This window comes from Corticium candelabrum, chromosome 1 (genome assembly GCF_963422355.1).
Source record: "Corticium candelabrum chromosome 1, ooCorCand1.1, whole genome shotgun sequence".
Classification (NCBI taxonomy): Eukaryota; Metazoa; Porifera; class Homoscleromorpha; order Homosclerophorida; family Plakinidae; genus Corticium; species Corticium candelabrum.
In genome coordinates, this window is record NC_085085.1 from 3165123 (window position 1) to 3177577 (window position 12455).

A 12455-nucleotide genomic window follows, 5' to 3' on the forward strand; every position below is an offset into this window, starting at 1 on the left:
GCAGTAGTTGCAGGTGCGGATCCAGGATTTTGGTAGACTCGACCCAGTCTCTCTGCCGTCGTCATTCCCCGGATAGTCAGTCCGCAGAGAGAGACTGGGTGGAGTTCGAATTTGGGGCTGCTCCGGGTCTCCTACTGCCACGTGTTTTACCACGTGTCTAAGTTGTGCCAGAGAACTAACTAGGTAGACCAGTTGGCATGTAGATTTGACAAATTATTACCTCTGTCTAGACAAACTGTTGTTGGTCGAAAAATTCTCGTTACTAATTAATTGGCTTGTCATCTAAGTGCGCATGCGCAGCGTAGCGGATCTCATGCTTTCAGGTGCACAGAAGATACGCGGACATCTGCTAAATAGCACGTTGTCGTCAGACGCGAGTGAAAGTGCGAAACAGGCGGCTGTTGAGGACTACATCAACCAGTGTCGTTCAGAAGCTGAAACGGTGGGCATACGTTGGACATGGAACTACAGATACACGACAAGACAAACGCAAAGCAAATAGTGCTGGGACGGTTGGCAAGCACACACACACACACACACACACACACACACACACACACACACACACACACACACACACACGCACACACACACACACACACACACACACACACACACACACACACACATGTAAAGCTAGCACTAGACTGCAGACAATAGTTCTTACTGATTGTAAAGAAAATTGTTGTAGTTGAAGAAAAACACTGAATCACACTTGAACAATATACTTGTACATGAAACAAACTAATGATTTTTTTCGGCCACCACAGAATTAAATTTGTGCCTAAATTAAAATTTAAATTATTGTTATACTTGCTCTAATTGCACAAAGTATTTCTGCATGAGTAATGAACTTTATTGCAATTGGACAACTTTATTCTTGCACAAACAATTTGTATGAAATATCTGGCAAGTTATCTTTATACAAAACCAGAATACTACATTACTAATTAATTAAGAATATTTTAAGTATTTTAATTACGTGTTTAAGCTATATGAAGGATACCGTATAAATGAGCATGTTACATAATTATCAATGAGATAGTGTTTTATGCCAACTGGCCATTGCAGGAATGCTTTAATGGCTTTCCCGATAGTCTGGATTGGTTCAACTGCTCTGCTCTCTCTCTCGACGAGCACTTGCATCATAAGCTCCTGATATTGGACTTTTTCACGTATTGCTGCATTAACTGCATACACGTCTTGCCTGACCTTCACGCTGTCGAGCATCAGTACAAACATACAGATGGTCTGGTTGTCGTCGGAGTTCACTCAGCCAAGTTTGATAACGAGAAAGACTCTCAGAATATTTTAAACGCTATTTTACGATACGACATTGACCACCCGGTTGTCAACGATTGCGATGGTATTCTCTGGAGTCAGATGGGTGTATCCGGATGGCCGACGATGTTGGTTGTTTCTCCTGATCGTCGAGTTCTTCATCAGTTTGTCGGAGAAGGTCATCGTGACAACATGCTCACGTTTGTCGGAGCAGCTCTGAAGTACTATGAACGTGAACGGTTACTGGATAAGTCGGCTGTTACTATGTCACTAGCTAAAGATCAAATTCTAACATCACCGTTGAAATTTCCAGGGAAAGTATGTGTAGACGTGGTTGGTGATCGACTGTTTGTGTCCGACACTGGACATCACAGAATTGTTGTGATCAACATGGATGGGCTGGTTATTGATGTGATCGGTGGGCCAATACGTGGATTTCAAGATGGAGACTACAACTCGACACGTTTCCATGCACCTCAAGGATTAGTGTGGTGCGATGATATATTGTATGTAGCTGATACTGATAATCATGTCATTCGAAAGGTAGAAATGTTAGTTTGGTTATATTTGTGTGACCATTAGTAAGGATTGTGTGAAGGTTGATTTGAAAGCTCGAAAGGTGACAACATTAGTTGGGACTGGACAGCAAGGTGGTGATCATCAGGGTGGTAAGATTGGTGTCGAACAAGCCATTAGTTCTCCTTGGGACGTCTGCATTGCTAGTTTACCAGGCAAGTGGAATGTACTACAGTAATGGAATGAAATGCATGTATGCTAGCAGGTTTGTTGACTTACTATGACTTGTGCAGTCAAGTAGCATCGAACACAACAGTTTGCATAGAAAGACAAATGCAGGGCCGGTGTGGTTGTTGACAAGCATGATATTATGTTGATATTGTATTGTTTATTATGTTCGTATTTTTGTAAAGTTTTTTGTTGATGTTTGTGTGTGTGGATGTTCATAGCTGTATGTCGTTTGCACTAGATTTCTGTCTGTGATGCAAATAAATAAATGAATAAATTAATTATTGTTGATAAACTAGGACATGGAGTTGTTCGTTGTATATTTCAGGGAGTACGGGAGAATGCAAGCATGGTCTCTTTATTGCAATGGCAGGGACTCATCAAATATGGACATATTTTCTTCAGGATGGTCCGTGGCTGAAACGCAGGTTAATAAATCAGACAATTGCAGTGCCGTGACTGAAATATTAAAGCCTGAATGTTTAATGTTATCTTATTAATCTAATTTGCAGGACATAGTTTATACAAAATCAATTTATTGACGGGTAGTTGTAACTGATGCTAGTGTTTGTTACAACTTTGTAAATTTGTGGACTTGTTGAAATTTATTGCAAGTTTTCTACACTTGCTAGTACTTTACTACCAATACACAGAGCAGAGGAAAAGTTTAATTAAATAAACAAAACATTTTGCTCAACTGAGAGTTTCTTGTAAGCAGAAGCAATATACTATTTTAGTCAAAGTTTGCTACAACACTATCGTCTATGAAGTGCACTCAAACTCTCACTTATCCGGACTCCTTTTATCCAGGCACCTCCGTTTACTTGACACCTAAGCAGGTCACATGTTTGTAGTGTGGACCATGTTGCATAAAGAGGGAGTCTTTCCAGCAAACGTCGATTACTTGTTTTTTTGTTCCAAAATTTAGTTTATATATATATAGTGACTTTTTCTAGTGACACAGAGTGAACATGTAATGTATGTATGATATTTCGTAGTACACGCTTTCAAATTAGGATTGAGACCTAGAGGTATGGGTACAATAAATAACATTTACTTTGACAAATTGTTTGAGCGTAACTGTTACAAGAACCTGAAAATTTCGAATCAAGGACAGTGCCTGGTCCCAAGCTGCCTGAATAAGGAAGTGTTCTTGTCATATCGGTTCCATTATGTAACCGCATTGTGTAGGCATTTAGTGGTATTGATTTGTTATTTAGTGATTTTTTTAGTATTGAAGAGTCATGCACACTTGGCATGTGGTTCAATGCTTTTACAGCATGACTACAATAAAAATTATTGCATTCAGTGATGGATGGTCTATCATCAATTACCAGGAAATGTGATACTCATTAGCATGTGCATTTGCAGTGACATTTAGTTAAGCAATGAATAGGTTCTTGCTGTTGACAGCACATGCATTTTCATATTTTATTATTATTTTTGCATACATATATCATCATTGTCACATACAGCTTGTTCACAAATCTTGTATTGCTGCACTGTGTAGCTCGTATTCAGCTGGCACGTGTGTTCGGTTTGCGGGTAGTGGGGCCGAAGAGAATCGCAACAACTCATATCCTCATAAAGCTGCATTTGCTCAGCCGTCGGGTCTTACAGTGGCTAGTCAGGATGGCCGTTGTTGTTTGTATGTGGCTGACAGTGAGAGCAGTAGCATCAGGTCTGTGAGTCTTCAGGATGGAGCAACGAAAGCTGTTGTGGGAGGAGCACTGGATCCCATGGTAATGTTGTAGCATCCACGATTTCGTTGTCACACACACTCATGCACATGCACACACACACACACACACACACACACACACACACACACACACACACACACACACACACACAAGCATGAATGCACCCATTCACTAACAAATCTTATTGGTTTGTGTAGAATTTGTTTGCTTTTGGTGATGTTGATGGCAAAGGTGTAGATGTCAAGTTACAGCATCCTCTTGGAGTCTCATATAACAGCGAAGACAATCATCTATATGTCGCTGACTCCTATAATCACAAAGTTGCTCATGTTTCTCTTTCTAGATTTTGTAAACTAATTGTTGACATTTTAGATTAAACGTGTTAATCCTTTGACTCGTGAGTGTGTCACCATGTGTGGAAATGGAGCGGCAGGTGCAGCTGTTGGCTCGTATGGTAGTGCACAGTTCTCTGAACCGGGAGGTTTATGTGTATCACACGACAGCTGCAAGCTCTATGTGGCTGACACCAACAATCATTGTATTAAGATTGTAGACCTAGAATCGAAACTTGTTTCTCAGGTTTGTCATATGTATTGTGTGGTATTAGACGTTGTACTAACTGGCTGTTTGGGATCAGTTGGTTGTCAGAGAAGCTGCTGTTGTTAAGCAAGTCAAAGAGAAACGTGTGGCTCCTAGAGGAACTGCTGTCACTCAACTGCCTCCATTGTGTATGAGAGATGGGATTACAAGGAGCATTCGGTTGCACATTGAGCTCCCTGCAGGCTGTCATTTTACTGAGGGAGCTACGAGTTGTTGGAAAATTGTTATTCCAGAAGGTAATGTTTGGAAATGTATTGAGAGTATTATTTGTATTGAATGTACTTGATGGTGTGTGTATGTGTGTGTGTGTGTGTGTGTGTGTGTGTGTGTGTGTGTGTGTGTGTGTGTGTGTGTGGGTGGGTGGGTGGGTGGGTGGGTGGGTTGGAGTTTGTGGGTGGGTGGGTTGGAGTTTGTGGGTGGGTGGGTTGGAGTTTGTGGGTGGGTGGGTTGGAGTTTGTGGGTGGGTGGGTTGGAGTTTGTGGGTGGGTGGGTTGGAGTTTGTGGGTGGGTGGGTTGGAGTTTGTGGGTGGGTGGGTTGGAGTTTGTGGGTGGGTGGGTTGGAGTTTGTGGGTGGGTGGGTTGGAGTTTGTGGGTGGGTGGGCGGCTGGGTGGTTGTGGGTAGGTGTGTGTGTGTGTGTGTGTGTGTGTGTGTGTGTGTGTGTGTGTGTGTGTGTGTTTGTGTGTGTGGTATCTGCAGCTCAGGTAGTTGGAGAGTTGTATTTGGAGAATGGAAACATCCGGGACATTGAGGTTGTAGGTTCTCAGACGAGTACAGACGTAATTTCCTTGGGCAAGAAATTCACAAACAGTTGCTTCTCTCAACTCACGAGTATCAATGAGTACCTGGTCTTTGACTGGGGGTGGACTAGACCGCTGGCTTGGCAGAACACCGTGCAGTATATATGGGTACATGTGGACTTGATGTCCAGTCCCGTGGCTGCGCCAGCGCCATTTGATGTTCTGGCCACGCATCAAGGGGTTCCTCAGTGTGGCCTAAAACTTCGCGTAGCATCGGGGTCCTTACCTAGCAATAGGCTATCTTTGGACCTTTCCAAAGGGCATATCCATTGTCCATTTGTGTGTGTGTGTGTGTGTGTGTGTGTGTGTGTGTGTGTGTGTGCGTGCGTGCGTGCGTGCGCTCGTGACTTTCAATGCTAGCACTTGCTTATCTCAGTCATATTTGATGTAAACTCTAGTTTTTGATACAAACAATTTGATTACTAAACAATTGCTTACATTATTTATCCACATTCAACTATTATTATTAATTAAAACTACATAAAACTTTAGTTCAGGTCTATTTCAAGTAAATTAACTGCATTGTCAAGTGTTTTTCCGATTATACATGCAAAAGGTAAGTTTACATTACATGCATTGGCTTTTCAAACGTTGAGACAAATTAGTATTTAATGAATTTTGTTATTGTTGCAATCACTAGGTAGTATTTGTTTTACACCGATTTGTAATGAATGTTTATTCTATAAACACACCAATTATGAATTACTTGTATTGGTCTTGTTTGATTTTTAATGGCATTTCTTGTCTTATACATTAAGTCATGATTGTACATTGTTATTTCTAGGATGCCCCATCAAAGTGTTGGGTGACAAATCAGGTTCAATCAGTTCTATCCAAGATGTTTGTATCTCTCTTTCTTGCACTTCAGCAGTCCATCTAACTGAATCATCATTTGAGGTAAAATCTATTTTAGAATTAATTAATTAGTTTAATTATCTTATCATATGTCTATGTTAGGTTGAAGCTGTGGTATATTTCTGTGAGGAGTCAGGTCTGTGTCGTGTACAGGGTGCTAAGTTTCAGGTTCCAGTCAATATTTTGGAAAGCAGTGAGATATCGGCAGGTTTGCATGATGATTATACGATGACTATTGAATGTAAAGTGTAAGAATGAGCTTTGCAGTAGAGGAAGCTAATTTGTATAGGTAATGAACTTGACTGACTTTGTTTTTAGAATTGCCTAGAAATTTATTTGTTAAATGAACATAAAATATTTGATTGCATGACTGTGTCAGTTCTCTTGCCAAATAGTGGTGCCTTCTTTGTATTTTGTTATTGTATTTGTATCTGTTACAACGCTACTGGGTTCACCACCTTTTCATAGATCATATGCTGCCATGTTGCAAGTAAAACCCAGTACATGCCAAAGTCCCGTTTGTTGTCAATTATAGAATGCATCATTGTAAGGACACAATAGTGTTTTTACAGGAACTACAGTACTTTGTGTGTTGTCCATAACGCGATTTCACTTCTGGTTTAGACAATGGCCTATAGCTACCCCCTAACCAAATATTTTTTGTTTTTGTGAAATGGCGACAGAAAGGGCAGCCTCATCCGTAAATAGTGCACTAGGCAGATGGACTGTCCTAAACCATATATTTCCAACAACACATTATCTTTTGATGTAACTTTTGTTTCACAATTTGTTTTTCAACATGCATGGTTTTGTGATAGGAAGTTTTGCTTAATAGGAGAATTTGAAATAATCTTAACATTACAAAATTGATATTTTACTGCACGTCTTATAGTCTTGCAGGGGTTAGAGTAACTGCTGTTAGTACAATGATAGAACTTGTTTAGAGTGTGTACAGATTTTGTAATACGTATGGGTAAGTGTGGTTTGCACCTTAAATGTAAAGCCTAGGGAATATAATACAAATATTAGGATAGTTGGCTCATTGTCAAGGCTTTAGGGCACCTTGGTGAAACATTTTGTTCTCCTATTAGTATTCATACAGTCTATGAATGCTGTAAGCATTAGCGAATGATTAGAACTGGCCTGCTTCCTGGCAATCTGCCAGTATCTTTGATTTTAACCGTCAGCGAGCATGCGCTGTAGCATATCTGATTGTTCGTCTGTGTGGATGTGTGTCTACAGATTTGTGTTTTATTATGCTGGTTTATTCTGCGAGTGCATCACCACCAAGCTTTCAATTTACAACATAGAGTCGAATCACACGAGGGGGTAGATTATCGTTATTTGTAACGACATCTTTCATCTTTGTTCGAGAGATAAATTATGTACACTGTTGAACCCACCTGATTCAAATATAGGTGGGTTAGTGAGACTTCAGTGTTCTCCCCAGGATCATTTGACAGAGCGGGCCGCTTTGCGTAATACCCCGTATAACATAAGCTCGGTCAGCTTGGTTTGTAATCGTCGTGTAAACGCGGGCCGAGCCGGGCCAGCTCGGTTCGGGTTTTGTAGCCGGGCCAGTGCGCACCAGCGCGGGCTGGCTCGGGTCAAATACATCGAGTAAACTGATAGCTTGCTGGAAAACGGGCCGCGCATGCTCATGTGGTAGTCTCGCGTAGCCAGACCCCTTTCTGCACGTCATACATCTGCGCGAAAACGGCACAAATAGTGTGGAGCGAAACGAAGACTCTGTTGGGGAGCGACCAAGATGAGCAAGAAGTTTAGTGTTTGAACTCCGTTGCTGCATGTGCGCAACAGTCGCCCGGCGATAGATATGTCCTACGCATTCTCGATATGACTGTTGTAAAGCTATAGAGAAAAAACGAACAGCTTGGCTTCTGTTCGTAGCAAACGTGAGCTAACGGAGCAACTAACGCACGTTAGTGACACGCATTGGCTTCCTTCTACGGAGTGTGTCGTGTAAACGCGGGCTGGAAAACTGGGCTGACACGAGCTGGCGCGGCTCGGCTCGGATCGCTATGCGTGCTCGTGTAAACAAGGTATAATTCTAGGCAATTGAGCTTTTATGCAGTAGATCATCCAGATGCCAAGACTTGAGGATCTCAAGGTAAGCTTATTAATTAATTAACTAATACCCTATTTACACGAGCACGCATAGTGAGCCGAGCTGAGACGAGCCGCGCCAGCTCGTACCAGCCCAGTATACCAGCCCACGTTTACACGAAACACTCCGTAGAAGGAAGCCTATGCGTGTCACTTACGTGCGTTAGTTCCTTGAGCTTGACATAGCTCGCGTTAGCTCACGTTTGCAACGGAGAGAAGCCAAGCTGCTCGTGTTTTTTTCTCTATGGCTTTACAGCAGTCATATCGAGAATGCGTAGGACATAGACGAGACGTTGTAGGTCTATTGCCAGGCAACTGTTGCGTACATGCAGCAACGGAGTTCAAAACGGTAGCTAAACTTCTTGCTCATCTTGGTCCCTCCCTAACAGAGTCTTCGTCTTGCTCCACGCTATTTGTGCCATTTTCGCGCGGAAGTATAACGTGTCAAAAGGGGGTCTGGCTACATGAGGCTACCAAATGAGCATGGGCGGCCCGTTTTCCAACACCATGGGAGTTATCACGATGTATTTGACCCGAGCCAGCCCGGACTGATGCGCGCTGGCCCGGCTAGAAATACCAGTGGCGGATCTAGGGTAGGGTTGTGGCGGTTGCAACCCCCCCCCCCTTTTGTTGGCCTCGGAGATAAAGCACAAGGTCTTGAAGCCGCATTGTGCTCATTTTCAGTATTTAATTAAAAATAACTAAGCGGATTCTTGACGAAGTGAGACATCTGGCAGCGGAACTCCAGACTCGTGACCAGGATATCTTTGTTGGGTAGGGAATGGTTCACTCAGTACATAACTGAAAGAATGTAGGCAACAAGGCAGGATATACGCAACCTCTTTGATATCTGGTATCAAGATATTCTGCGACTCGCAGACAGGATTGGATCCATTGAATCTGTTCCAAGAAAAACGAACTTACAGCTAAACCGGAGCAATACACCTACTAGTAATCGGAGTCCGATTGAGTAGTACAAACGATCCGTTGCGATACCCCTCCTAGACTTCTGCCTATTCAGATGCGCAAACGATCTAAAAATGGTGAGCAAGATAATATCCGAGCATTGTTGTGTCTAGTGCTTGCCCTTCTGGTTCGTTCTGACGTTGACCCAATAAATGGAAAGCCGATCTTCCATTCGCAAAGTCTCTATGAGGTGAAGTGAGAAGGCGGCAGTCAGTATGGCAAAGGAAATACCAGGAAATGCAGAAAGCAAGGAAAAGAAAGCAAGAGTGCAAGAAGGCCATACCCAACAATTAGGTAACCCTCTCCTGGCATGGAAGCCTGTGACTCTCGGTTGTACCCGAATGTTCATCGTCTGCTATTGATAGCATGTATACTGCCTATCACAAGTGCAGAAGCAGAGAGGTCATGTTTTCTACTGAGGAAACTGAAGACTTCAGCAAGGTCTACCATGGCAGAGGAGCGTCTTGCACACCAATCAGTTATCGCCATGCATTACAAAGACCCGGTACCAGCAGACGAAGTTTGTACAAAATCATCCATGGAGATTGTTCATAGAATCTTTGTTTGAAAGAGACATAGTTGCACCGTAGTTTACTTAACATTTATTTAGCAGTAGTCTATGCATGATGCAGTTAGATTCTGTTAGACAGTTTTGATGATTTAGGGAGTTGATAACATGACACATTGCTAGAGATATGTTGCCATAGTTGTTGCTATTTACTTAAGATAAGCTGTAAGAAGCCTGGGACATTTGAACCTCTAACGATGCAAATGTGTAGACTGAAGTGGGCGTGGCCTATCAAAATTTGCAACCCCCTCTTTCAAAAATCCTGGATCCGCGCCTGAATACCGAGCTGAGGTCCTTTTCCAACCTCTACCAGCTCCTGCGCTGGTGGAGGTTGGAAGAAGGTGTCTTCCAGACTCTTCTAGAAGAGGCTGGAAGAGCCCAATCGAACGCCCAAGAACATCTGCATTGTTGAAAGAAAGCGAGCGGCAACTGATGAAACTCCTAGCAGCTCTTCCAAGCTCAGGACAACAGGAGTAGATCGCCAGTGGCTAAATGAAGACAAGATAAGAACATTTACAGAAGAGGTGTATAAGCTTTACCTGGCTGCTTTGTCGTGACATCTAGATGAACGCTTTCCCGGTGTTTCTCTGATCACAGCTTTTAGCATTCATCCAAATCCATCTGCATGTCTTTCACAGTCTCAGATAGAAAAAGTTCAGAAATTGACAGCACACTACGGACTCTGTAATGTTATCAGTTTGGAAAGTACACTCTTGGAATATAAGTGGCCACTGTAGGATCAGATAAGGATCTCAAGAATGAGTCAGGGTATTACTTGATGTGCAAGTTGGTCAGTGTAGAATCACAGGAGCTAAAAGTCATGTTTCTTAATCTGTGGAAACCAGCATGCATAGCACTTGTTCTGCCAACATCAACATCGACAGCAGACTGTGAACGATATGTATCTAGATAAAATCATTTGCTATATATACGAACGTCCAATGATAGCTTGTGTAAACAAAACAGCTTTGCTAATTGGCAACACGTCTGTATGTCTATCTAATAAATTATATACACTATAGAATTTCGGACGCCATTTTCAAATGATTGCAACGGCAATTGGCAATGTTAATCAAATTAAGACAGCTCCAATCTTACGTTGAAATGGCCTCGTTCTTGGCTACTTTTGCAGCATCAGAATCAGCTCCTAAAGGACACTAGTAATTGCTATTCACATAAGTGTCTGTAATCTGAAAATAAAATCATCGAAATCGTATAGGTAGTTTACCTTCCAAGTTCTAGAGCTACACCTTTATTACCCCACAATTTTCTGAATGTCATGATGATTGCACCTTACGTATTACAGAAGACAATTTATGTAGCAGCGTGAAAATTATAATGACCATTGTTATGTTCTTCTCATAGGTCTCACAACAGCAGAGCATGAGACGTCAAGAAGCCGAAATCGATTAGTCGCTTTAGTTAAACAAATAGATCCCGCTGTTACGGGGACTTCATTCTTCTTTGTTCAGCTGTGAAGAAAGTAGCCTCATGGCATTGAACAAAACAGCCTCAGGGCTGTGAACAAAATAGCCTCAGGGCTACGAACAAAATAGTCTCATGGCTGTGAACCAAATAGGGCTGTAAACAAAATAGGGCTGTACGTGAAGAAAATAGGGCTGTGAACAAAATAAGGGTTGTGAAGAAATAAGGGTTGTGAAAAAATAAGGGTTGTGAAGAAAAGAGGAGCTGTGAACTGAATAGGGGCTGTGAACCAAATAGGGGCTGCGAACAAAATAGGGGATGTGAACAGAATAGGGGTTGTACGTGAAGAAAGCAGAGGCTGTGAACAAAATGGGGGCTGTGAAGAAAATAAGGGCTGTGAAGAAAATAAGGGCTGTGAAGAAAATAAGGGCTGTGAAGAAAATAAGGGCTGTGAAGAAAATAAGGGCTGTGAACAGAATAGGGGCTGTGATCTAATAGGGGCTGTAAACAAAATAGGGGCTGTGAGCAGAATAGGGGCTTTACGTGAAGAAAATAGGGGTTGTGAAGGAAAAGGGGCTGAGAAGAACATAGTGGCTGTGAACAAAATAGGGGCTGTGAAGAACTCAGGTGCTGTGAAGAAAATAGGGGCTGTGAAGAAAATAGTGGCTGTGAAGAATATAGGGGCTACCTGTGAAATAATAGGGGCTGTGAACAAAATAGGAGCTGCGAAGTGTAGTAGAGTGAGTGGTAAATGTGCATGCGCAGTCGTAGGCAGTGCAATAGAATACAGTTCAGTGTTACCACACTGGCGACGAAGATGGCGACGTTCTTAGGTTTGGTATCGGTTTGGGACTTGACTGCGTACGTTGAACGGGTGGAGCAGTTCTTCGTAGCTATAAAGGCGTCGCGAACGAAGCGCGCATTCCAATTGCTCTCGTGGGTAACCAGACGTACGGGTTGCTGAAAAGCTTAACGACACCGACCAAGCCATCTACACTCAGTTTGAAGAAGATTGCTGACATTAAGATCGTTTGCTCCAAACCCCTGGTACTAGCAGAACGCCTTTGCCGTCGCTTTCACAAGCGAAACCAAGGTTTGGATGATGTCAGTACTTACGTTGCAGCTTTGCGAAAACTTACACAGCATTGCAAACTTGAGACATTCCTGAATGAAGCGTTACGCGACCGTTTTGTCGTTGGTTTACGCCTAACGCATATGCAAAAGAGCTTGCTTTCTCAGGCGAAGTTGACTTTGAAAACAGTATTGGAGCACTATCCATGGAAGCTGCCGCGAAAGATACTCTTCAAATGATCACGCCTACTCTACTACCTATTACGTCAACAACAGAAGAGGTGCACCAAATGGCGGACAGGCAGTCGACTAGGAAACAA

At 42.5% G+C, this 12455-nt stretch overlaps 1 protein-coding gene across 1 annotated transcript; it reads left to right on the top strand.

The window, feature by feature from the left end:
* Positions 1-309: 309 nt before the first annotated feature.
* On the top strand, positions 310-6348 carry LOC134180708 (NHL repeat-containing protein 2-like). The gene is made up of 10 exons (XM_062647897.1): positions 310-442; positions 1072-1824; positions 1880-2016; positions 2358-2453; positions 3536-3767; positions 3926-4048; positions 4101-4307; positions 4366-4564; positions 5911-6023; positions 6084-6348. Exons 1-10 carry the CDS (start codon positions 314-316, stop codon positions 6231-6233), a joined length of 2139 nt encoding a protein of 712 aa, XP_062503881.1. The 5' UTR covers positions 310-313; the 3' UTR covers positions 6234-6348.
* Positions 6349-12455: the final 6107 nt, after the last annotated feature.

What these genes read in the sequence shown, in the direction of transcription:
- LOC134180708 (XM_062647897.1), top strand. Translation starts at nt 314, where the DNA reads ATGCTTTCAGGTGCACAGAAGATACGCGGACATCTGCTAAATAGCACG. An exon ending in GTCGTTCAGAAGCTGAAACG is followed by an intron (nt 443 to 1,071) that starts GTGGGCATACGT and finishes TGGCCATTGCAG; the next exon opens with GAATGCTTTAATGGCTTTCC. An exon ending in AATCGAAACTTGTTTCTCAG is followed by an intron (nt 4,308 to 4,365) that starts GTTTGTCATATG and finishes GTTTGGGATCAG; the next exon opens with TTGGTTGTCAGAGAAGCTGC.